Below are 23,380 nucleotides of genomic sequence, written 5' to 3' on the forward strand. Positions count from 1 at the left end.
ATTTTTAGAGGTATTTAGATGCCAAGTGCCCCTAGAGTTAAGATATTTGACAATAAACAGGAAGTTTTGGTTGGAATAACTATGTAATTTAAAAAAAAATCTTCAAATTTAGAGCCTACTGGCCAAGCAGAAACAGCTATTACCGTCACAATAGTCAACCACATAAATAAATCACCGGCATGATTGATTTCAGTGGCCTTTACTCCTGATGGCTCTTTTCCCAGGCCATCTAGGACACTTTGTCCAGTATGTTAAATCTGAAAGATAATAACCATTGTAGATAACAAAGCCATTTAGATACAAGTATCAAGGCATATCCCTGCACAAGAACTATATTAGGATGCCCCCAGCTTTAGCATGGACAGACAAGAAATAAGAGGACAAGAGGAGCTGCCCCTTTTTGTGTGATCTGTGCAAAGTCAGAGGCAAGCACAGTCCGTGCATTGGGGAAGGCTGGGGCAGGTTCCCTTGCACACAAAGCTGTGGAAACCTCCCTGAAGAAGGCAGAGCAATGAAATATCAAGGTACTGTTTTCCCTGTTTCTCCTTTTTGTTTCTGGGGCCTCTGAGCAGCAAACTCAGGCTGTACCTGGCCTCCTCACTTCAAGAGAGCATAGGCTGAGACTAAAGGGTCCACGCTAGCTATGACTGCACAGTAACACACGAAGTACAAGAGCCTTTGTTTCCTTCTCTTTGGTAATGATTAAAGTAGCTGATAAGGTGCAAAACAGTGCATGAATAACCTGGGGTCATAGCAACAGCCTAGTGCCAAGGAGCTGTGTTAGCTAACCACCATCGACTGCCCAATACCAACTACTGTTTCCTTGCTCCCAGAGCCTTTCCTGGCTGATGGCATACTCCCAGTGAGAGGAGCAGAGGTGGAAAAGCAATCAGCAAAGCAATACTGCAACCCTGCACAAAGTGAGGGAGTGTTGGAAAGAAAGATTTACGATGATAATCTCACAAGCTTATTTAAGAAGTAGCATAGACAAAGTAATGAAGTGAAGGAGACCCTGTGAGCATCAGTGTTTACTCAACTTGAGGTTTTTTTCCATTTCAATTGCGTTTACTCAATTGAGCTCATCAGTGAGCTCAATGAAAGTGATAACTGAACAGAAGGCTGGTGAGAGAGGAAACAATAAAGGAGGTGTGAGGGTGAGAAGCCAGCCCACCACACCGGAAGGTGGCATTACATAGTAACTGCAGACGTGGTTTTAGTGGCGTATTGGACAGACGGTAATGATTGCAACTACAGCAGGAAAATGAAGACTAGAAAGTGAAGAAATGAGGGATCAACAATGGTGATAGAAAAGGAGGCTGAAAGGTTTGAGGTCACTCTGCAACTGGGGATCTCAGCTGAGTTGGCTTCTGACAGGAATTGAAGGAGGAAGGGAACATTGAATCATAGAATATTTTGGGTTGGAAGGGACCTTCAAAGGTCATCTAGTCCAACCCCCTTGCAATGAAAAGGGACATCTTCAACTAGATCAGGTTGCCCAGAACAACATGTGGCATTTGTTGTCCTGGAGAGGAGCATCTTTCCAAACTACCTATTACTAGCCACAGATTAAAGCTTAGAAGAGAAGTCAAAAATGTCTGGATGACTGAATTTATTTCACTCACATCTGCTATTCCTGAGGGATGTAAGCTTTGGTTTATTCTATTTTGAATTACCTGATAATAAATTATTAGGTAATGAAGTAGGTAATTAATGTATCCCTAATGATTCAAGGGAATTATGTTTGCCTTCGTATCATTGCTTGCTTGTGATATTGAAACAGCAACGCTAAACAATAATTATTATTAATAATGGAAATAATCAGAACAGTCCAATGAAAGGCCCAAGAGATGGAGCAGCTCTTAGAGGAGGGTGAGATGTCTTCACCAGAGTTCACATGAGTGTGTGAGTCACTTTGCTTTTCTTTGTCATGCGTTGTCTCTTTATAAGTACACCACTGACACCATCTCCTGGCCAGTTGGTGTCTGGAGAAAAATCTTTTAAAGATACCTGAAAGACTGGAATTAAAGGTATTGTAAACATAGAAAATATCATCTTTGCTGTATCTTATGTACCTTCATATTCACTTATTTACCTGAAATAATACCATGCCACCCCGCCCCAGAATTAGATGTAGGGTGCGTGCATGTCAACTACATTTGGTTGGAAACCGTAAGGTTTCCAGCAAGGCGTATCTGAATATTCTAATATCAGTTTATATTTTCAGAACTGGATATTAATTTTGGTATACCTTACTTTGAAGCCCACTGAGAAAACCCAAAACTAATATTAAGGAAAAGCCTGTGAAAACAGACCATTTCCCAGTGTTTCAAGTTCAGCACTTTAAACCTTACATACTTTCTGAAATATCACTAATGTATCTTGACCAGCTATTGCTGTCAAAGATTCAGCACTCCCTGTTCTTTTTACTAATTTTTTTAGATATCAAGACCATTCAGAGATGCAAAGAATAGCTCTTCAACTTTATATGCTTTTAGTACAGCCAAGCAGCCAATAGACCAAGGTCTGTCCAGTTAACGCTCATTGAATTTATCCAGCTGTTTTCAAGCATTTAAAACAAGCTTTCAGAATCTTATCCATAGATGTCCAACACAGCATGATAAGGAGTTACCTTGGAAATTGCTCAGGGGTTATTGTTCATATGCATCAATTAGCCCAGTCGCTTTTCATTTCAAAATGACAGAAGAACTGACACAGTTCAAGGAAGATACCTTTTTAAGCTTTGTCTGTAGAGTCTGTAATTCCATAAAAATCATCAGAATTGGTAACTTGTGTTTTTGCCTGTAAATTAATTCAGGAACATAGGGTCAACTTCTAATTTTAGCTAAACAAACAGCAGCAGAGCCTGCTGCATCATTAATAACATCATCAGTCTAGAGTCTTCAGCACAATCCGTCTTTGAGAATTGAGTATTTGGAGCTGTAGTGGGTTTCTGAGGAGTGCAACTCTATAAATCCTTGGAAGGTAATCAGGTAATCCTGAGGGATTTTCATAGGAGAGAACTGCAGTGTCATACTTCTGGAATAGCTTACAGGACATATTATATGAATGCCACTCTATATTATAATTGCAAGCATTTTGCAGATGACCACAATGTTCTGTTCAGCTAACTTGAAATGATCGCTTTCTGCAGAGTGCATACTTGATCCCATTAGTGAGCCACAGTAGGAGACAGAAACTGTCATTTTTAAATAACAAATGGTACTTATGATCACCATACCAGATGGTCAGATTGATTTTGAGCAAATGAATGCAACATCAGCTACAGCCCAGCAGAAGAAAAAGCAAAGGCATCAACTTTCTCAAACTTGGTTATCAGAGGAAGCCTGTGAAAAATCTCTGAAGAGCTGTCTATGGGCAGTAACACAGCCATCTCTTACATTTGGTGTTTCACTGATTCTATTATAATCTATCTTCAAACAGCCTATTAAAATAGAAAGATCTGGCTTTTATTTGTCGTTGGTTGAGTCATAAAGAAACAAAGGAATACCTGAGTGCCTGAGGCCTCTAGACTTGATTGCTCTGCTTCATCCCACTACATGCAGCCTGTAACCTCTCTCTACTGCTATAAAACATGTTGAATGGAAAGAATCATATCATTGTATATCATCGTGAGCATGTTGGTGCAGTTTGAAGAGAACTATATCCTTTAACTTATCTTTAACTGAAATTTCACCCGTTATCTATGGGAAGTCTTAGTGAACTTTTTGGAGGTTGGATGAATTAAAGGCTATGTCTTAACAAAGTGGGAAGAAAAACTTTGTTTATGGCATAAGAAAAGGAAAATCCACTGAGAAACAAAAGTGGTGATGGATTGTGAGTCATCAAATCATTAATAAGCCATAAGGCCAGTGTGAGTGGTAAGCTGACAGGCTGACAAGCAGGGCAGTTTACTACTTTGGGTGGTAAAATGGAAGGCCCCTGATCTGGAAGGCACGGTCTGACAGTCCAGGCAATAGTCCTGCAGCATCCCAGAAAGCTTTTCTTACTCAGAGGACAAACCCATCCAGAGTTTGCTTGGACAGCTTTTCCTCCAAGCTGCTTACAGTGACACAGGGGAAAAAAGAGCAGCATGGCCAGCTCAAGAACCCTACACTGGGCTTTGCCTTTCTGTAGCTCAGTTCCACTATCTGAACGACAGAGATAGCAGTACTAAAACTGTGATAAGCATTATTATGACCACTTTACACACACAGCACAAGGTAATTAATACAGTTAAGTTTGATACCTGTAGCTCTCAAAACCATGTAATTCTGTGTAACAAACAGATCCTTTTCATGGCAAGAGAGACTGTCTCCAAGCAGAATGCTATCAGACTGCTGAAAAATCACAAACTTTTAAAACTGGGGACAACACTGGTATAATGGATACAGTGTGCTAGGAAAAGTAGGTCTAAGAATGAACTAGCAGGATTATGTAGCTTGGGAAACCAGAACTGTGATTTTAATCAGCAGCTGATTAAAGCAGAAGTGCAGAGGTTTGTGTGTGATTTGAGAGGGCAGCACTACAGGTACTGAGGGATTATTTCATAGGGAAAATGAATGGATCGTAACTCTTCAAAGGATGGGAATTACGGTGAAGACTTCTAGAATCTGATTTTTACCAGTCCTCCCTTTATGCAGCCCTATCCAGATCCACCAAGCAGGTTTATAATTCAGCTGTCTCAGACCACCAGGGAGTTGGAGACAGGTTCTGCAGCTCAGTTAAGGGTAGAGGTGTTAGAGAGGGAGCAGGAATACTCCAGACTCCCAGTGCAACACAGATTGTAAATCTGAGGAAAGGTTTCTAGGCTTGGGAATGTGAATAGGTGGAGGCGCTTCCAAGATAGGCAGAAATCAGGTTCTTTGTTGTAATTCTGACATTCCTCCTGCTTCTGAAATTTCCTCTGCATTTTTCCTTATTTTTTGTTTTGTTTTTTTTTTTACTTAATCGTATTTTTAAAATAAGCAACATACATTCAGGCTCAGTTCCTCAGTGCTCAATGGAACTGCTACTGAGGGACACCAGAGGTGAAATTTGCCTTTAATATATTTTTAAAGCCTCACTGCACTGCAGTCCTTTTCCTTGTCAGCTTTTTTGTAGCAAAGCATGTAGGTCGGGTGAGCAGCATTATTTATGGCCAGCGCATCATGGCCAGGAATCAGGCAGCTGCTACACGCTCTTTCAAAGTTGTTGTGACATACTGCAACCTAAGCTGGGAAACATCAGTTTACTGCAACCTTCCCAGCACTAGTGGGATAGCATCCAGAAAAGAGAGCATTGCTGAAGCAAGAAGAGCAATGGTTATTGGGTCAGAGCCAGCTGCAAACCTGAGAAGATTAAACTAAAGAATGACGCAAAGAGTCCATTCTACCTTCTTTCTCACCTTCCTCTTAAAATCCTCCACTGCATCCTCCCACCCCACACTGCCAAGAGATCAAGACCTGTTGTTGAGATAATAAGAACTAAAAAGCTTACAAGGTGTTATACAGGGCAGCATGGTTGAGATCCAAAAAAGCACTTAAGCAAACCTGGAAGCCGTTTAGGCCACATTCAGGCGATTCCAGCAGCATAATTCCACTACAAAACCCTTAATCCACATATTCTCAACAGAAAATACTTGCAGTTCTGCTATGGCACATACCCCATGGGACAGCAGTGCTGATTACAGCTGAGCCCAGCAGCCATGCTCTCTTCAAAGGACATCTGGAAGAGACAGGCCTGGAGGTCAGAGCCCTTGCCCAGGGCTTTGGGAGACCCGGATTTTATTCTCCTTGCCTGTTGAGTTGAAAGCTGTCTTTCCCCAGAAGTGCTCTAACATCTAGAAGCTAGCCTTGGGTACTCAGTGAATAATTTGAGGGTGCTGTGCCAACTGGAGCAGGCTCAGGCATGTGTGCCGCAGAGCATTCAGGGGTGCTTAGACTTCCAAAGCAAACAGAAAATGAATGTCAAGCCAACCAGAGCAGTGTGCCTGGCTGGTCTCCATTCAGATGTCCACAGACATCTAGTGCCATTTAAGATGTTCTTGAGTATCCTATCTGGCCACCAGATCCCACTCCAAGCCTCCTAGTCTCCTAGAGGTCCTGTGTCTCAGATGCAAATATCTTGGCCACCTTACAGCACCTGTCAATGTAATACATACCTTGCCTAGGCAGATGAATCAAGTGCCTGGCAAGTTTAAGCATCTCCAAATGGCAGCAGACTGTGGTCTCACCTGACCTGTGTAGAGTCACCAGTTCCAGTCTTGCATGACCTGTTTTACATGTCTCATGCCTTTGTTAAATCAAGCCCCAAATCCTTATCCTGCATAACTAGCTAGCTCCAATACAGCCCATAAAACTAAATGCCAAATAAAACACTTACCCACACAAAAGCTTCAAGGAAACTCAGCTGGAAGTTGAGGTTTTCTTCCAATAGTAGTGAACTCCAGATAAAACTTTGCTGGAAAAGCTTCCAAAGAATGTTACTCGGAGTACACTGGTAAAGCTAAACAACAACAGGATCAGGCTTTCAAATGAACATGAAATATGATTGTTTATTTCAGCTACATTTCTGTGCTCAGCAAGATTTGCTGTTGTAAATGTCTGTGTGAATGTGTTGGACAGCAGAAATATCAGAAGCAGAATGCTTCTTCAGTTGAAAGTGTGCTTCTTCACCAGGTAGAGCATGTACCAACAGCAGCACTGTCTCACCAAGCATGTGGGTGCAGGTGATTGCTGGAAATGATTCAGTGCCATGTAGTTACACAGACAGGCAAGTGATGCATGAGCAAGTTTAGAGCAAAAGATTATCTCTTCCGGTGGCCTGAACCCTCACCTCTAATTTTTATGTGACTCCCTCTCCCACAAACACAATTTCCTCTGTTTTTTCCTGCTCCTGGTTTGTTTTGTGCACTTACTAAGAATGCCAGCCGCCTGTGGACTTACGGTGCAGGGTATCTGTGGACCCCCGATGCTCTTGTATGCATATGGACAGTTCTATCACCTGCTCACAAGGCTGAAACATCACAGAATAGAATCACTAAGTCATTTAGGTTGGAAAAGACCTTTAAGATTGAGTCCAACCATAAAACTAACACTGACAAGTTCACCACTAAACTATGTCCTTCAGTGCCGCATCCAGGCGCCTTTTAAATACTTCCAGGGCTGGTGACTCAATCATGTGCTGAAGTGAGTGACCAACCATGTGCCATGAACAACTAACTATTGGAATGGTATTTATTCTATAAGAGGCAAAATGATGCTGAAATCTGTACGGTATTTATGACTTGAGGCAACGAATCTACACAGCACAGCTCACTGGAGACTTCAGATCCAGGACAAGTTTGACTGTACCAGCATAATGCTGCATTTCCAATAAGACCCATTAACTCAGATAAGGCTCAATACAAATGCAGCCACCACACTTCCAGACCTGGCGTGGATGTCTCCATGCCTGTGGGATAAAGACACTCCTTATGTCAGACAAAACCAAGTATGCCAGGTTTCGGTGCATGGTTAGAAACGCAATCATCAGTACATTACAGCCTCTAGGTGAGTGTCACCAGATCTCACTCCTGGAATCAACTAGCTGCTCCATTGATCCTCATTATCCCATAAAGTCCTTCCATATAGCTAAAGGGCTCTTCAGGTTTATTGTTTTACCCAAAACAATGAAAATTGGATGCCACAATATCCCTTGCAGATTCAAACAGCAGAACCTCGTTTTCGTCATGTAAGAATCAGACAGCAGATACTCACACAGCTTTCCATCACAATGTGAGGAACAAAGCGGGGGAGACAAGCTGCCCTTGTAGGTGAAATTCACAATAAGGCCTTCATTTGCTCTTTGTCAAAATCTTTACAGGTACTTAGATTGCTGAGATTATTCAGTGAGCTTGGAAAGAGTGGGGAAAATACAACAATCCTCAATGGTCTGCTTTGCAATTTAATGGCTTTCCTTTTTCTATGTGTGCAATTACTGAAAGAAACCTAACCCTTCCCCAAGCCTTCACCTTTGATCAGAGCAGGTATCAAATAATGGTTGGCTTAGGTACATTTTGTGCTTGTTTCTTATGCAAATGGAAACTACTATACACCAGCTGGTACTTCTGCCAAATTTGTTTCATGGATTTCATTTGGTTTTCTACCTTTCACCCCTTTTAGAAGGGATATCATGTACATGGAGATTGCTTTCCTGTGAGAAGATAGTGAGAGATTTATTTTCTTTCACAAATTATGGGACTAGCTCCATCTTGTAATTCCACTGAAACCTGTAGCATTACACCAATGATAACTTAATTACAGTATTCGCTAAATATCATCAGAACAAAGCCAATTTGTCTTTCAAGTGCTGTGTTAATGCTATGGCGAGCTTGAGCACTTATGTAATTTTTAGCAAGGCATCTACACTATGCCAAATCAAGACTAGCCATATATCTTATGCTCCAAATCAGCCCTGTGTGGGCAGACCTGCGAGACCAAGTCCAACCCCAGGGCTGAATGTGATCCCTTGAGCTTGAAAAATCATTTTATACAGGGTCATAAGGCCTTTCTCATGGCCAAAGTCACAAACTTTCTCCTGCAAGCCTCTCCTTGTTTCTGACCTATATATATGCTTGATAATAGGGTGGGTCATAATGTCTCACAAGACCCTGTGTTCTGGTTCCAGACCAAACACACACACACACACAAAGACAAAAATAAGTGAATATACGTACACCATATATTCAGTGTATACACACAGTATATATTCAGAGTTGGTTTTAGGAAATCAAATCTGGGCTTCCATGCCTGCAGGATTTAGGGTTGAGGCTAAAAACAGAGATACCTAGAGTTAAACCTTCCTTATTTTAGGATTTCTATTGAGGTTAATCCCTAATTCAGTCACACCAAACCAGTCATGAGCTTTGGTTCTTGTTTAGTGGATTATTCTTTAATTTAATTAAAATAACAAACCCTGGCCGAAGGATTTTGTCTGTGTGTACACCTTTAACTAATCTCATTTAAATCAGAATGTGATGGCTTGCAGGACTTGGCTCACAGGAATAGTGAGAGTAACCTATTATGTGCTCTGTATTGCAAATTATGAAGCTTCGGGTCTAGGATCAGGCTTATTACTTTAAACACAGAAATTTATAGGCTTTTCAACCTTTACCTTAGGGCTTTTGATCAGTTTGCAAGAAGCAGAAGTCACCCTAATTACTTATAAACATTTTCATTGTAGATTCACCTGCATACCATCATCTCTGGAGATAGCTAGCATCCGTTACTACTAGTTCATGTTGTAGTCATAGCCATGCTTTGCTAATGCCATCTGGCTTGAGATACTCCTTGTAGTGAATGCTCTCTTGAAAGTACATCCATAAATCTCTCACCCACAGGAGAGCTGAAAACACACTGTCTAGCATTTCAGGTTAAGGTCAAGGCCACTGTGTTCTTCCACTGCATGCCCTCCTCCTTCAAAAACTCCAGAGAACTACTTTACCACTGCATAACCCCTACATACTTGAGAGAAGGCAGACCCACACCAAACCGCTGCCATGGATGAGGCAGAATTAGTCTCTCCACAGAAGGAGACACCAAACCATCTCTGAGGAGCCCCACAGGACTGGGTCCCATAGGCAAGGTCAGTGAGATCCTCTGTGTTTTGTGACTCCAAACTGGTATCAAAGCATAAGTAGCTCAACACCACCTGAATTTGGGCACACATGCCCAAAGTTGAGCCTGTGCCAGTTTATGGGTCAAGTATTTACAACTCATGTTTTTTATGCAGGCATGTAAAATAGCAGCAGCACAACCAAGTCCTTAACCTATCACTAAAAGCTAACACGAGCATCATGTAGTAGGTCGCCAAAATATCTTACTAGCTGACCAAGACTGTCATACAGCAACCACATGACTGATGGTCATGTGAAGAGCAAATTTGTTTTAGTTTTATGTGCAGTGGTGAATTGTACACATTCTGTATTGCAATATTTAATGTATGTTACATAGTCTTGTATGCAGTTAGTATTGGGTACTATAGTTATACAGTATAATACTCAGTTTATGAAATATCCTACATAAACTCAGATTACATGCCTATTCACTTTTAGAAAAAAATAAGTAAAAAGCCCCAAAACAACCCCAAATGTGATCTGTTGAAATTCCTTTTGTCCATTTGCATGGCACAAGAGGTTGACATCGTTAATAAGCCATTCAAGACAAGCATCTAATTCCTATGAATACCTTTTCACTGAATTCTAGAGAGCAGCTGTGGCTTCACCTCTGCAGAAATTCTACATTTTCCTAATTAACTTGTAAACCAAAGATGTTGTGTAAGTCATAAATCTTCGTCAGGTTTCTGTTCAACTACATTCAAGACCTAAAAAAAGCCACCATAGAAAGACTTCTAAAAATCAAGTAGCAGCAGGACAGTCCTATCTAGGGGAAAAGAACTGCTTTTCTATAACTCTTCTTTTTTTTCCTGCCACACTGGACAATACTGGCGGGTTGAGATTTAACCCAGAGATGGGCTCCTTTTACAAGATTGCTTATATAAAGAGAAGATAACACCAGCTGGGTTCATTTGAAAGGGGACATATTGGGAAGAGCTGAGAGCGCAGCTATTGGAATAAGACCGGGATGAAAATCTGAAATACTTAGCCCCTTCTTGCCTCGTATGTATAATATTTAATTTCTTATATAGTGCATAGGATTATCATTAGAAGGAATTATCACTGAAATGTATTGTATGAGCTTTTTCTTAAATGCGTTTCTTTAAATAGAGGCTGAGTGAAAATGTTGAAACTGATTTTTGTTTTGTTGGAAATACTTAAATCAGGAAGACTTTTTTGTCTTTGCCTAAATAACATTTGTTACTTCTGACAGTCTGCTTAGTGATGTGTGTGTAAGGACAGACACTGAAGAGTGTCTACAAAAGGAAGACGTGAGAGCTCACGTCCCAGTCCCACAGGCTGTACGTGCTTCTTTCTTCCTGTGGGAACAGCTTGTGGGTTTAAGGCCTGAAGTGGAAATGTAAATTACTGGTGTGTATGTTTTCCTAAACCCTCAGCATTTAGCAGTCAAGGAGAAAATGTATAATTTACCAAAACTGAGCTCATGGTCTTAAGGTTGTATACATCAGGATAGCCGTCACCAAAGAGAGCAGTGTCAGCATTTAATTTATAAGCACAAGATGTGTGTTATTGCATCATATTTCTTCTAGTAATTTCTATTCTCTCTTGGTCAGCTCCCATAGTTTCAGTTTCATTTGGTTATATTAACGCTTTGGGTTTCATCTCTTTACAAGAACAAATAAAAGCTAGAATAATCGAAAGCCACCACTAAACTGAAATAGTAAAACTGTCACAGCACTAATAATGGTCTTGGAAGCATTTATCCTGTAAGATGCAATTACGTTGGGCGACAGACTATCACTAATGTTATTTGTTTCTCTCTGCAAGAACATGTTTAAGAGTAGCTGCAGCTTCAGGTCTGCAGTCAATGCATTATTTTTATTTCCAGTTTTGGAAACAATTTCAGCTTTTATTCCCTGTGTCCTCAGATCATTGCAAGAAATGTTGACTCTTACTATTTATCTGCTGGTCATCTTGGCTCAAGCTCTTGCGGGGCCTTGCAGTCCAAATAAAGCAGGTAAAATAACTTAAGTCTCCTATGATCTTCTCTTATAATTAAGATGCCAAAGGGTTGGGTTTTGTTGTCTTTTTTTCTATGTAAAAGTGGAAATGTTTTTCTTCAGAAAGTTAAGCTGTTGGTTCTGGAGAGCTAATCCTTACATTTCTTTTATTGATCTGCTTTTAGCTAGCATAGTAAAGCATGTACCGTTAAAGTCCTAGCCCACAGAGAATTGCTTAACAGGATGCTTAACTCTGTGCAATAATTATAGTGCAATGAAGTTAATCAGAAGAAAAATTCAGGTATAAACTGGCAAAGAAACCAGCAATTAGAAATTATCTCCAATAGCACAGGCTAGATGCAGCAGATCTTTTATGCACAAGCTGGGCTTTAGTTCCACTGACTGCAATCAGATGGCTAGTGGTGAATGAATGTGTTTTTTTGAGAAAAAAACACATTCAAGTTAAGGCTTTAATTGCACACTGATTTCTGCCTAGAACACAATTGATCTTGTGCAAGACCTGTAATATAGAATTTACTACAATTAACAAATGTGCTTTAGAAATGTGCTGGAATATGGCTCAATATAGAGTTTTTGCTTTGTATGTGCATGACTGATGTCAGACTACTGTCAGTAATTTCATGGTGTATCTGAAATATTTGGCCCTCTGGCCACTTATTTAGGTACCTTCATTTACACAAGCAGTTTCTCTGAACTGCAGGAATTTTCATAGCTGTGAAGTCACCAGTGTTGCAGATGCGCCCATCAACTCAAGCAGAGCCAGCCTGCGTGTGCTGAAGTTTGTTGACCTAAAGGAGCAAGTTGATGAGATCCCTAGTTGTCCTTCCCCAAGCATTCCCTAACAGACATGGAAAGGCTGCAAAATGAGGCTTTTATGATAAAAGTGAGACTTTGAAGGGCTTTAAAAGAAATAATTGGTTAATTCCAGGCAGGGTGTCTTTTTTGTAACTGTAGTAATTGGAAGTCTTTCTCAGTTTTCAGGTCACTAATGGTTAGCCAGTATTTGCCCTTTTAATTCCCATCAGACATTCAAATTCACACTGCATGATTCTCTTTGAAAAACGTCCAATTCTGCTATAAGTTGCAATGTTCAATATTCATGGTTCTATTAGTAGTCACCATGTTTGGAAATACATTGCACTGCTATCAGCCATCACTGTTAACAGTGCTAGGATTTCAGTTCATTTAATATTGTTAGTAACAGGGCTAGGCTTTTCAATGCATTTATTATTGCCATTAACAGGGCTAGGCTTTTTGGTCCCTTTTTAGATGTCAGCTTTTAACTTGAGGATTGTAAAACTCCATTTTGTGCTGGTGCTGCAATGCTAGTGCAAGGAGAGAAAGGGCAGAATATCTATCATGGCCTAGATCTAACACCACTACAGAAAGGTGCAGATCTACCTAGCAAACAACTTCACCAGTATTATTTTTACAGAGTTGGTATCATTGCAGAAGCCAGCTCTTCAGCATAAACTAATCTGTGCAACCATTTTTCACATCAGACTCCTTAGCAAAGTCTCTGTTCCTCAATCAGCTATTCCAGAAAGGTACAAAATTTACAGAAGTTGTGCATTGATTAGAAGGCAAAGCCCAAACTCATCCAAAAAGGACAGAATTTAACAATCCAAAGGTCAATTTTGTGTAACAAAAGTTACTCACATTAGGGGACCTTTCAGCACACACCCCTGCTCATGGATGCTTAATCCCAATGGAAAGCAGGTATGCAGACTCATCTATTTGAAAGAAAACCACTGCTGAATATCACTCTAGGCATATTTTCCTTTCAGATGTAATTCTGGTATACTGCTATCCTAAAACCATCATTACCAAAATTCCGGAGTGTCCTTACGGATGGGAGGTTAATCAGCTCGCACTTGGAGGCATTTGCTACAATGGAATCCACGATTCAGGGTATTACCAATTCACAATCCCAGACTTGTCACCTAAAAACAAATCATACTGTGGGACACAGTCAGAGGTAAGATTATCAAGATGCACATTTCTAAGCCGGACTCAGAAATCAGCTGGACTCACTTGAGAGTCCTGTTTGCTTCAGCTTCAAGTAGTATTGATGGAAGGAGGATGCAAACTGCAGTATCAGGGAGAAGGAAGAATCAAACACTTTTGCTTTGAATCTACAGGCAAAATACCTGTAGGCTTTGTAGTAGTAGTTAGTGTGTTAGCAACCCAGTTAGACCTGTATTACACAGAACATACATACGTACATATATTAAGGCATATGTGTAGGCAGCATAGCATATAAAGAGCTACAAAACCATGTTTCCTTGGGGATGCCACCAGATAGAGTCTTCGTGTTTCAAAGTATGAAGCTGATGCCTTAAAGACTTAGTCCTGTCTACATTTCTCTGTCGCACCATCCACAGTTCAAGAATCCTGTTTATCACTTCTACAACTCCATCATCTCCAATGACACCTCAATAATTGTGAAGAGCCAGCCTGTGAATTACTCATTCACCTGCACATACAACGCCAACTACCTGGTCAACCAGGCTGCCTTTGACCAAAGGTATGTCCTCTTGTGTAAGTGCGCCTCACCCTGTCTTCAGGGTGACACCACACCTCACTCATACAGAAACTTTATGTCCCCAGGGTGGCCACCATCCATGTGAAGAATGGGAGCTCCGGCTCGTTTGAAAGTCAGTTGTCCCTCAACTTCTACTCTGTAAGTGCTCTTTGCCACACAGCTTTTCGCCTTCATCTTCCGCAGGCTTCAGTCTATGTGCTGGAAAAAGAGGCTGCTGCTACTGACTTTTATGTGTCATGGAGCACATTACTAGCCTGGAACAGATAATTACAGGGGTCCTTGTTTCTGCTGATTTACAGGGATATAGTTAAACTGAACAGAGCAGACACATGCCAGCTGTTCTTTTAATCCCTCCGCATCAGGCAGGTTTTTCTGCTGAGAGATACATTTCTAACATGCCAACAAGTTTTATAAGGAAGAGCAAGGCTTGTTTGTAGTCCCACTCGAAGAGCAGCATGCATCTGCAGGCACCGCTGCTATCACGTAGTCTCTATCAGCACAGCAAAACCCCATGCATTTCTCTTGCAGTTCGTTTCCTTGTCCTCTCTCGCCTGACAGATATTTTGTGTTCCCCAGAGATCTTAAAGTCATGCTGGAATTTTGTTTCCAATAAAATCTTGTTCCTGCATATCAGGCCAATGTTTGGAAACATCCTTCTCCTCCCCATGATTCTGCTGTGCTGCTGGAGCAACCAGCTCCTGATCCTGGAATCATTTTTCCAACCAAAGCACAGCCAAAAGCACCAGAACAGCCTCTATTTTAGCACAGCTAGAAGTAGCACAACTGGTAACACACTGTGATAAATTTATAGTCCAGAAAGAGGGGCTGTTTACCACAGATAGATGGAAATCTCTCCCCTTTCGCCTACATTTTGGGCACCAATTGATCACTGAACATTTTGTCAGGGTTGCGTGCCACATAAAATCCCATGTGGTCTTTAATTCTGATATATGGCACACTGGTAGTACAATACCAGCAGGGAACCAGGAGGTACCACGCTGCTCCTGTCAACGCCTGACAGAATGCCTGCAAAACCAAATGACAAACAGTGAGCAATGGATCTCTGGTACTTTAATATTTTGACAGATGACTGTTTTGTTCTGATGGCCATGGGGCTCCCAGGAGTCAAGGAAGGCGTGACTGAACTCTACTGGTCCATTTTCCCACTGAGCACAAATACAGAACAAGCTCAGAAAGCTGATATACTATTCCTTTGTTATTTTGTTCACATTTTCACTGGGGAGAAAAGGTTCATTTCAGTGTTTTTTTTTTTGGTTTTTTTTTTCCTTTCTGGCAAAATGGAAATAAAAGATTCATTTTGCGTTGCTATTCACCTCTGCTGCTGCCCTACACTGCCCTCTGCCTCCAATGGGCTATACTTCAGGTTCTTCAGGTGCCCATTTCCACATCCAGAAGCAGCACCCAAGCTGCAGCGTAACCCAGTGGAAACACTTCCACCTCACCTCCCCTTTAATCTGTGACACACCATTAATAGCAAAGAGCTGTGATGCAGCATGAGGGGCTGGAGCCTGAGCAGAAATCAGACCTTCAAGACTGAAACCTCTTGTGAAGAGCAAGATAGTACCTTAAAACTGTGTAGTGGAATAGCTTGATAAAAGAAGCACTATACCAGGTTCAACTCATTTTAGAGCGAGGACTGCATGAGTTTTGTGACAGTATTTCTGCAAGTTCCCTCCTTTGAGAGAAATCTTTGGTTAAATGAGGATTTCTTCAGTGCATCCAATCTATCAGATGTTGCAGTGGGAATAATGTAGTGCCTCAGAGCACCTTGCTGTGTAGGCAGGAAAGGTATGTAAGAAAAATCAGTGCCAAGTAACTGAGCAAGCACAGCAGGGAACAATAGTCCAACAGCCCCAGAACTACATATTCCTGAGCCCTGCTGTATAGATTTAACTAAGTAAACCAGTGCTATGAGTAAACGCATTACTCTTTATGTAGTTTTGGTACTAGCTTCATTGTGATCTTATGCAATAAAAAGCAGCAGGGTTAAGGTAAATACTTCAGTGTATCTATAACCAAACTTTTTCACCCAAGTAAAGCACACTGCACTTCTTTGAGCAGTCTGGCTTTTCAGTGAATGACTATAGCGGGCAAAGCTCTTTCTGGACACTTGTGTCCCCTCAGCTCCCACCATGCTGGCCACCACAAGTATATATCACAGAGTGGTGAACTTTTACATATGGTCAGCTATTTTCTGTTTACCTTCATTCCTTTTCCCTGATACATGCCCATCTCCCAACCCTATTCCTATTTCATACACTTATCTCCAGTCTTTCTCCCACCACTTGCCCCACCACCTCTGGCATACCAGAAGCAGCAACAACCTCGCTTCCTACCCTTGGTTTGATATAACACATACCACAACCCAAATAGCATCAAATTCTGTCACTTATTATAAGCCAAACATTAACAAAAGGATTTTAAACACCATCTTAGGCTTGCATTGGTCCTACAACTAGATGTAGAGTTTGGAGCCTGCAGGTAGGGAGAACCCAGACTTCTGGGGACCATCTCTCCAGAGCTGTCTGAAGTTTCCTTATGCCTTTGCTTTGCGTGTTACTAGTAACGTATGATGCCTTTTCTTTGTCTTTCAAAGAATGCCAAGTTTTCAAGTATAAAAGAAGCCCCTTTCATCGTTGAAACATCAGAAATTGGTTCTGACATATTTTCTGGAGTGGAAGCTAAGGGATTAAGTGACAGGTGAGCAAGGGAAGGAGGAGTAATTTATAAACTGACAATCAGGACATTCCTTGCTAATCTGGGGTTTTTATCTCCCCAGGTTCAAAGTGGTTCTCAACAACTGCTGGGCAACTCCCTCCTCAGAGTATTTCTACCAGATCCATTGGCCTCTGATCACCAAGGGGTAGGTGCAAGTGGGTCCCATCCCTAAGGATAATGTGAAGCTGGGGGATGAGTGGCAAAAGAGAAGCTTGCTCACATCAGGAGAAATACATTAATTAGGAACCTCAGATGTCTCTCTGAAACCCCAGAGGCTCTGACACTGCTTCTCCATATACAACACAGGTGTGCCACAGACAGCTCCATACTGGTGCATGAGAATGGGAAAACGAGCCGAGCAACATTCCAGTTCAATGCTTTCCGCTTCCGTAACATCCCCAAGCTGTCCAAGGTCTGGCTGCACTGCGAGACACACATCTGTGACAGTGAGAAGTTCTCCTGCCCGGTGGTAAGAAACACAACAGGGCTAAATTTAGACAGAGGATGTCAAGACCTTCCTGAGGGTACATCAGGTGCAAGGCCAGCACCAAGGCTTCAGCAGATGGAGCCACCACAATGCGTGAAACTGAGTGGCCAGCTGTGCACCCCGACCCCTGTCATGCCATACGGGTCAACACCGGGCAACTTGTTTAAACACATTGAGAAATGCGATAGCCACTGAAAACCTCAGTTCTTGTCAACATCCCAGGCTACAGTCCTGTCTGACAAACAGCTGCAGTTGAACACAAGCCTGAAAAAGGGGAGAAAGTAGAACTTTTTCCGTTTTACCAAATATCTTGGTGCTGAAGGTACCCTGGGGGCAGCGGCTGAACCTGGCCCAAAGCCCTCTGCTACTCAAACAAAACCTTGTAATCCCCAGGGAAAGTCCTCTTTGCTGTCCTGCAGTAAGTTACTGCTTTGCAGCTGTGCTATTCTGCATGAAATATGTAAGCTGTCACTGGAGCAGGGACTGAGGTTGAAAAGCAGGTTCTTATGTGCTTAGGTGGGAATGAGGTGGGGATGCTATACAGGCGTGTTATTTAGCGTGGGCAGGTGAGAACTGGTGCAAGGGTTACTGAAGTGTATTTCTTTAAAGACTTCTCTCTTCCTCCTTCACTAAGTCAGAGCTTCGCTGTTCTTTCTCTCAAGCAATGAATGTGTCATTGCTATAAAGTGAAGCTGAATTTTGCTTAACCTGAAATGAAAACCTACAATACTCCTTAGCCGACATATTGTCGTTTCAGCAAAAAGTATTTCTTGCTGGAGAAGAGAAAGCATCATTCCCCATGAAACCAACTTTTCTTTCAAAACATTTTCTCAGTCCAGGAGCCAAATTAAGATAGCAGTTTATTACCCACCATCAGTGCCAAGCAGGGAAACAGATTTGTGCAAAACTTGCAGGACTGACCAATATGCATCGTTGGAAATTCTAAGTTTCAAGGGCAAAACCCCAGAACCTCTGGGCTTAGATTTTTGTTTGTCTTTAAAGATTTCTTTCATTTTTCATCCAGCCACAGACCAGAGTTAAAAGAAAACACAAAACCAGTTCTCCATATCTGCTTTTCTGACAGTGCTGACAAGCGTCTACCTCATCCTTTCAGACACAGAGTGGAATTCTCTTCTCATCCTCCAGCACAGGATAACTGCTTAATCAGGCTAACATCCCTTGAGTCCATTTCCAGCCCAAAAATGCAGCTGGTGGCCTGCTGCAATTAAGGCTGAACCAAGCTGGGGGTCTGTGCTTACAAGCAACTCAGAACAAGAATTACCACACGCTGAGTTTGTAAAAAGAAAATGCCCACAGCTGGAGATCTGCAAAGGTCAGGGGACAGACAAGGACCTTTAATCTGTAGAGTACTGCCTCCAATACAGACCTTGTCAGCTGTGACAAGCATCATTAGTGCTGGACATGAGATGATTTGTATAGAAGGCTTTAGTGGTTCTTATTTCTACCCAATGGGCAACACTTATCAATAAACAACAACAGAAGCCTTCACAGAGGTCACTGGTTAAACAGATGGAGTTCAGCTCCCCACTTCCTTCTTAACAAGAGTTTTGTTGAAGTCAGGGTAGAAAGGGTAGTCCAGGAGGACCTGTGATTAGCAAGTGGGCACCCATCTGGGCTTCTTCCTACCGTCTCACAATTGACAGTCACTGTAATGGCTGTGGTACACCAAAATCCTCAGAAAAGACTCTCCTCACATCTCTCCATCAGAAAAACACAATAATTACAGGGGAGGAAAAAAGAAATCTCTAGAAATATGCAGCAATATTGATACAGATTTCATTTCTTTGGTTGGGAACATGAGAATTGGGTTGGGAGTTTTTAATTATTTGCAGTAATTTTTGGTATACGTGGCTTTCTCTCTGATCTCTTGAGACATGCGACAAACGAAAGCAGCGCATGGAACAGACCGGAGGTGTTTTAATGGCAGAGATCACTGTACGCAGTAAGTGATTGGGTTTCTGGGGTGTTTCTCCCTTTGGGAAGCAATGTAGTTGGAAGCCACCTGTGGCTGCAGCATAGAGGCAAGCAGAGGAAGCAGAAGCCCTCTGACAGGGCATTTGCCCCTATGGGAGCAGGAGTCTTGAACAGAAGTTGGTCCCCTCCGGGTTCAGCAGAGCTCAAAGTGAGTAAAGGCACCCATTTGGCATTAATGATCAATGGCCAAACCACTTAAACACTAAGTTAGCAATGTAAACTCTACTCACCTGGATTTGACCTCAGCAACAGCCCAGACAAGCTCTGGTAGGTTGTGCATGAGTGGGAGAGAGGTCAGGCTTAGGAGCAGCAGGAAAGGGATTTTTTACATGGTGAGCTGGTACTACAGCATGCCCATAGCTCTGGTAGGTTAACCTTCATGTCTATCCCTCCTGATACACAAATTGAACTGCCACTAGGTTTCCCATTATAAAACAAGGCCGGTTTCCTTTAACTGTTGCCTCCTGGAGGCACCAGGAATTTCTCCCTGAGCTGGTTTAATTCTGCAGAACCAGCACGTCCTTTGAAACAGGTCCTTGGAACAAGGAATGCCTACATCACGTTCTCACTAGAGCCCTTTGTACTAGTTTATCAACTACATCCACACCGACCTGAAAACCAATCTAAAAATCACAAATACACATACAGCAGCATTATTACAGTTTATTATGTTGCACCAATAAAACCTCTTCAATTTTAGAAGATAAAAGAACTGAGGATCCTTTTATAACTTCAGACAGTAAATCCAAGAGGATGAAATATCCAGCATTTCAAAATCTGGGCAATGTTATCTGTTCTGCTTTTACAAAGCACACTGATGCACTTTGCCCTTTTTTAAACATGCCATCCCAAAGTTATCTTTTCCCATTATTTTATACAGGCAAAGCCTTATCCAGATTTTACACGCTCTCGGGTAAGTAGCAAAGTATGATGACAAAATTATCAGTCCCAAATATGGATTTTGAGTGAATCTGTCAACATTAACCTCATAGCTCAATGAAAGAGCCGAACAATCTAGTAAATTTGACCAAAAGGGAAATATTTCAATAGCAAATTTAATTTATCAACATTACACACTTTGTTTTCCTCCTTTTGCCACATCTCTCTCTCTGGACAATAAAATACCAATAGCTTCCACTACCGAACATTACTTTCTCTTATTTTCACACCCTCTTCCCCAAAAGGAACAAACATGTTTTGCTGGGTTCACAGAGATGTCTGAAAGCATTTCTATTTGCAGAGGGTTTGAAAAGGCTTTTCAAAGCCTATTTTTTAAAACTCAGTATGGTGACAGAGCCACATTAGGGGCATTGATGGGAGCGGGAGGAGAATAGTGAAGGACAGCTGATAAGGAACTACTCACATTTAGTCTGTGTTTCTCTTGCAGATATCATCTTCCACCTACTCTTTGTGGTTGGATTTTGTGCTGTTTTATTATAAAAGGCGGCCCAGCTGTGTTTAACTTTTCCCCACTCCAGTTTAGACCTGGACTTTTTTCCTAAAGATGTTTATTTTACAGAGGAAACATGAAAGTCACAAAAATTCCTTGTGCACCATTTTACCAGATAAATAAAACATTCCATGAGCTTTGTGTCTTACATACTGAAGAATCCCAGAGCAGATTTGCCTCTCCCCAGTTTCTGCAGGCATTTTAAACTAGTGAAAACCCAGGGGTTCTGTATTCTACCTTTGCCCCCTTTCAAAAAGTTGTGATGCCGACAACATAGTTGTTTCTATAAGGAACATAGAAATATGCAAAATCAGCATTTCTAACACCAAATTTACCTTCAGGTTTCCCCTTCCCCACCAGTCTCAGTGTGGTACCAAACTCTGCTCCAGGCCTGGTCTTGCAAGGTCCTAGCTTGATCTGTGAAGCCTTTGAACAAGATGAAAACTAACCCAACATGTCAGTCAGAAAAGGATGCTTTTTATGCAGCAGTAGTTAGAAGGTCCTCAGAATTACTCTACCTGATATTTCTTTCCTGCTTCTCAGCATTGTCAGTATTGATTGGTTGGATTAAGCAGCATACAACACTGTTAGGAGTAGGATGTCTTGCTGACTGGACAGACTCGGTACATGCAGGATAGCTGCATGCTCTGGATGCAAATTAAGTACATCTGAACATCTGATGTTGGAAAACAAGCTAATAATCTTTACACTTGTTTGAAGACATAGCTGGTGTCAGATACAACAAGGGTCCAGATGTTAGCTCTGTATCTGAGTAACAACAGCTCTTAAACAGCAAGAAGAAATCACTAGACATGGAAACCATGATTTCTAAAGAGCAGGAAATATCAGGACATGACACAATTTCCCAACAAAGGTGATGATAGGTTCCTTACTTCCAGTAATTACTAAATCAATATTGAATAAAACTCTTGTAAGTGTAAGAAACATTCCCAAGTCTTTTCCATGAAACCTCCAGGACTCTAAATGTGAAAGGGAAGAATGACTACAGCTGTTACTTCCTAATAATGAACACAGTGGGTATATGTATCTCTGTACATACTGCAGCATAAACACATTATAGAATTTTTGCTATTGCTTGTAGAGAGGAACCTTCCTGAATAATCCTATTAAGGATTTTAAGCTCTCTGCTCCTTCTGAAACCACATTGTTATAAATGTAAGGCACACCTAGAACATGGATAGATTACAGCCACAGTTTTCGGACACACACAGACGCCCCTTTCCAAGGTCTCTGCTCCTCTAGGTGTAAACTCAGTCCATACCTATTTATAAGTAACTGAGGAAAGTAAAGCTGTCTAGAAGCTGAGATTACAGCAGCCACCCCCCACCCTGACAGCCTGCAGGAAAGCGCTGTCGCGGCGACATGCGTTTGGCCATTACGTACAACAGAGGGCACTCTCTTAACAGGATTGTGTGATCTATGCGGACCACGGATCTGTCACTTCAAAGCGCTTCTTAGTGGCGCGTTTCTAAAGCAGAGCTGACCTGTCGAACGCTTTGTGCACCCCGGGATATTTGATCAGAGATAATGACCCTGCAGGTTTTTCTCCCCCATTTGCTGCTTTGCCTCCCTTTCCCCTTCCCTCCTCCCACTAACACCCCAGGTTTCAACATCTGCCAGGTGGCTTTACCTCTTCGAATTCTTGTGCTTGCCAACTGAGATTAACACACCAGCTTCTCCTCCAGCCTGTTATTTTGCCTTTCTTTTGCTAAATCACCACTCTCCTATCCCAGCTATGTTGTGCAGAAAGCCTTGAACTGGGTAGGTTGATCAATTTTCTTCCTGATGATGCAATAAGTGTTGCTTTGGAACAAACCCTACAGGATTGCAGCAGCTGTGAAAAGTGCCTGGGAATTCCCAGGCTGCCTCCCTGCTCGCCGTGGGATGGAGCCTCTGGGCATGTATATCTCCTGGATGTGTTAGTACGGTGCTGAGTGGGGCTCAGACAGCCAGTGAGCAGTGACTGCAGGATGGGCAAAGCCCTATCACCAACCCAAGTCTGGATAACTATCTCTCTACAGTCCAGAAATGGTTTATTGCTGAAAAACAAACAAAACACAACTGAAAAACAGCTCCCAGAGGTGGCTGTGGAAAGGTCTATCTGCCAAACAAGGCAGCAACACATGAACAGGTTTCAGCTCCACAAGTACTGTTACTTAAGAAAGCACAAGTTGTCCATCCTAAATAGTTTGCATAAAAATATTCACCTTTATTTTTCCTAACTTGCTTATGGCTCATCACTATTCATTCTACTAGACACTATTTACATTGCCAGTGTCGGAAAATACAGTGATTGCAAAAGATTTTAGCATAAGCTGAAGCTTGATAGACTTCATTTCAGATGCACTATACTGACAGATCTTTTCCAGCTGGCAGGGCATGAAGGTGCTTGCCTTGATCTCTTTATCTGCAAGTCTAACTCAATGCTGGTCATGGAAGCATAGGGAAAGGAAGGTTAGTTATAGGGGACATGCATAATCTCTTTAGAACCCAACATTTGATTTCCCATAGATTACAGTTTGGTTTT

At 41.8% G+C, this 23,380-nt stretch overlaps 1 protein-coding gene across 2 annotated transcripts; it reads left to right on the top strand.

Moving 5' to 3' along the window:
* Positions 1–279: 279 nt before the first annotated feature.
* TECTB (tectorin beta) lies at positions 280–20,980 on the top strand. Of its 2 annotated transcripts, none has more exons than XM_062607856.1 (11): positions 280–524; positions 11,524–11,612; positions 13,404–13,594; positions 14,001–14,143; positions 14,227–14,299; positions 16,779–16,882; positions 16,962–17,045; positions 17,207–17,369; positions 19,281–19,350; positions 20,263–20,295; positions 20,770–20,980. In XM_062607856.1, exons 2-11 carry the CDS (start codon positions 11,537–11,539, stop codon positions 20,820–20,822), a joined length of 990 nt encoding a protein of 329 aa, XP_062463840.1. In that variant the 5' UTR covers positions 280–524; positions 11,524–11,536; the 3' UTR covers positions 20,823–20,980. The 2 variants fall into 2 exon arrangements, with proteins under 2 accessions (XP_062463840.1, XP_062463841.1); XM_062607857.1 differs by lacking the exon at positions 280–524 and adding an exon at positions 10,428–10,640.
* Positions 20,981–23,380: the final 2,400 nt, after the last annotated feature.

Source organism: Pezoporus occidentalis, unplaced genomic scaffold (assembly GCF_034315485.1).
Source record: "Pezoporus occidentalis ecotype Australia unplaced genomic scaffold, CSIRO_AGI_Poc_V1 ctg127, whole genome shotgun sequence".
Classification (NCBI taxonomy): Eukaryota; Metazoa; Chordata; class Aves; order Psittaciformes; family Psittacidae; genus Pezoporus; species Pezoporus occidentalis.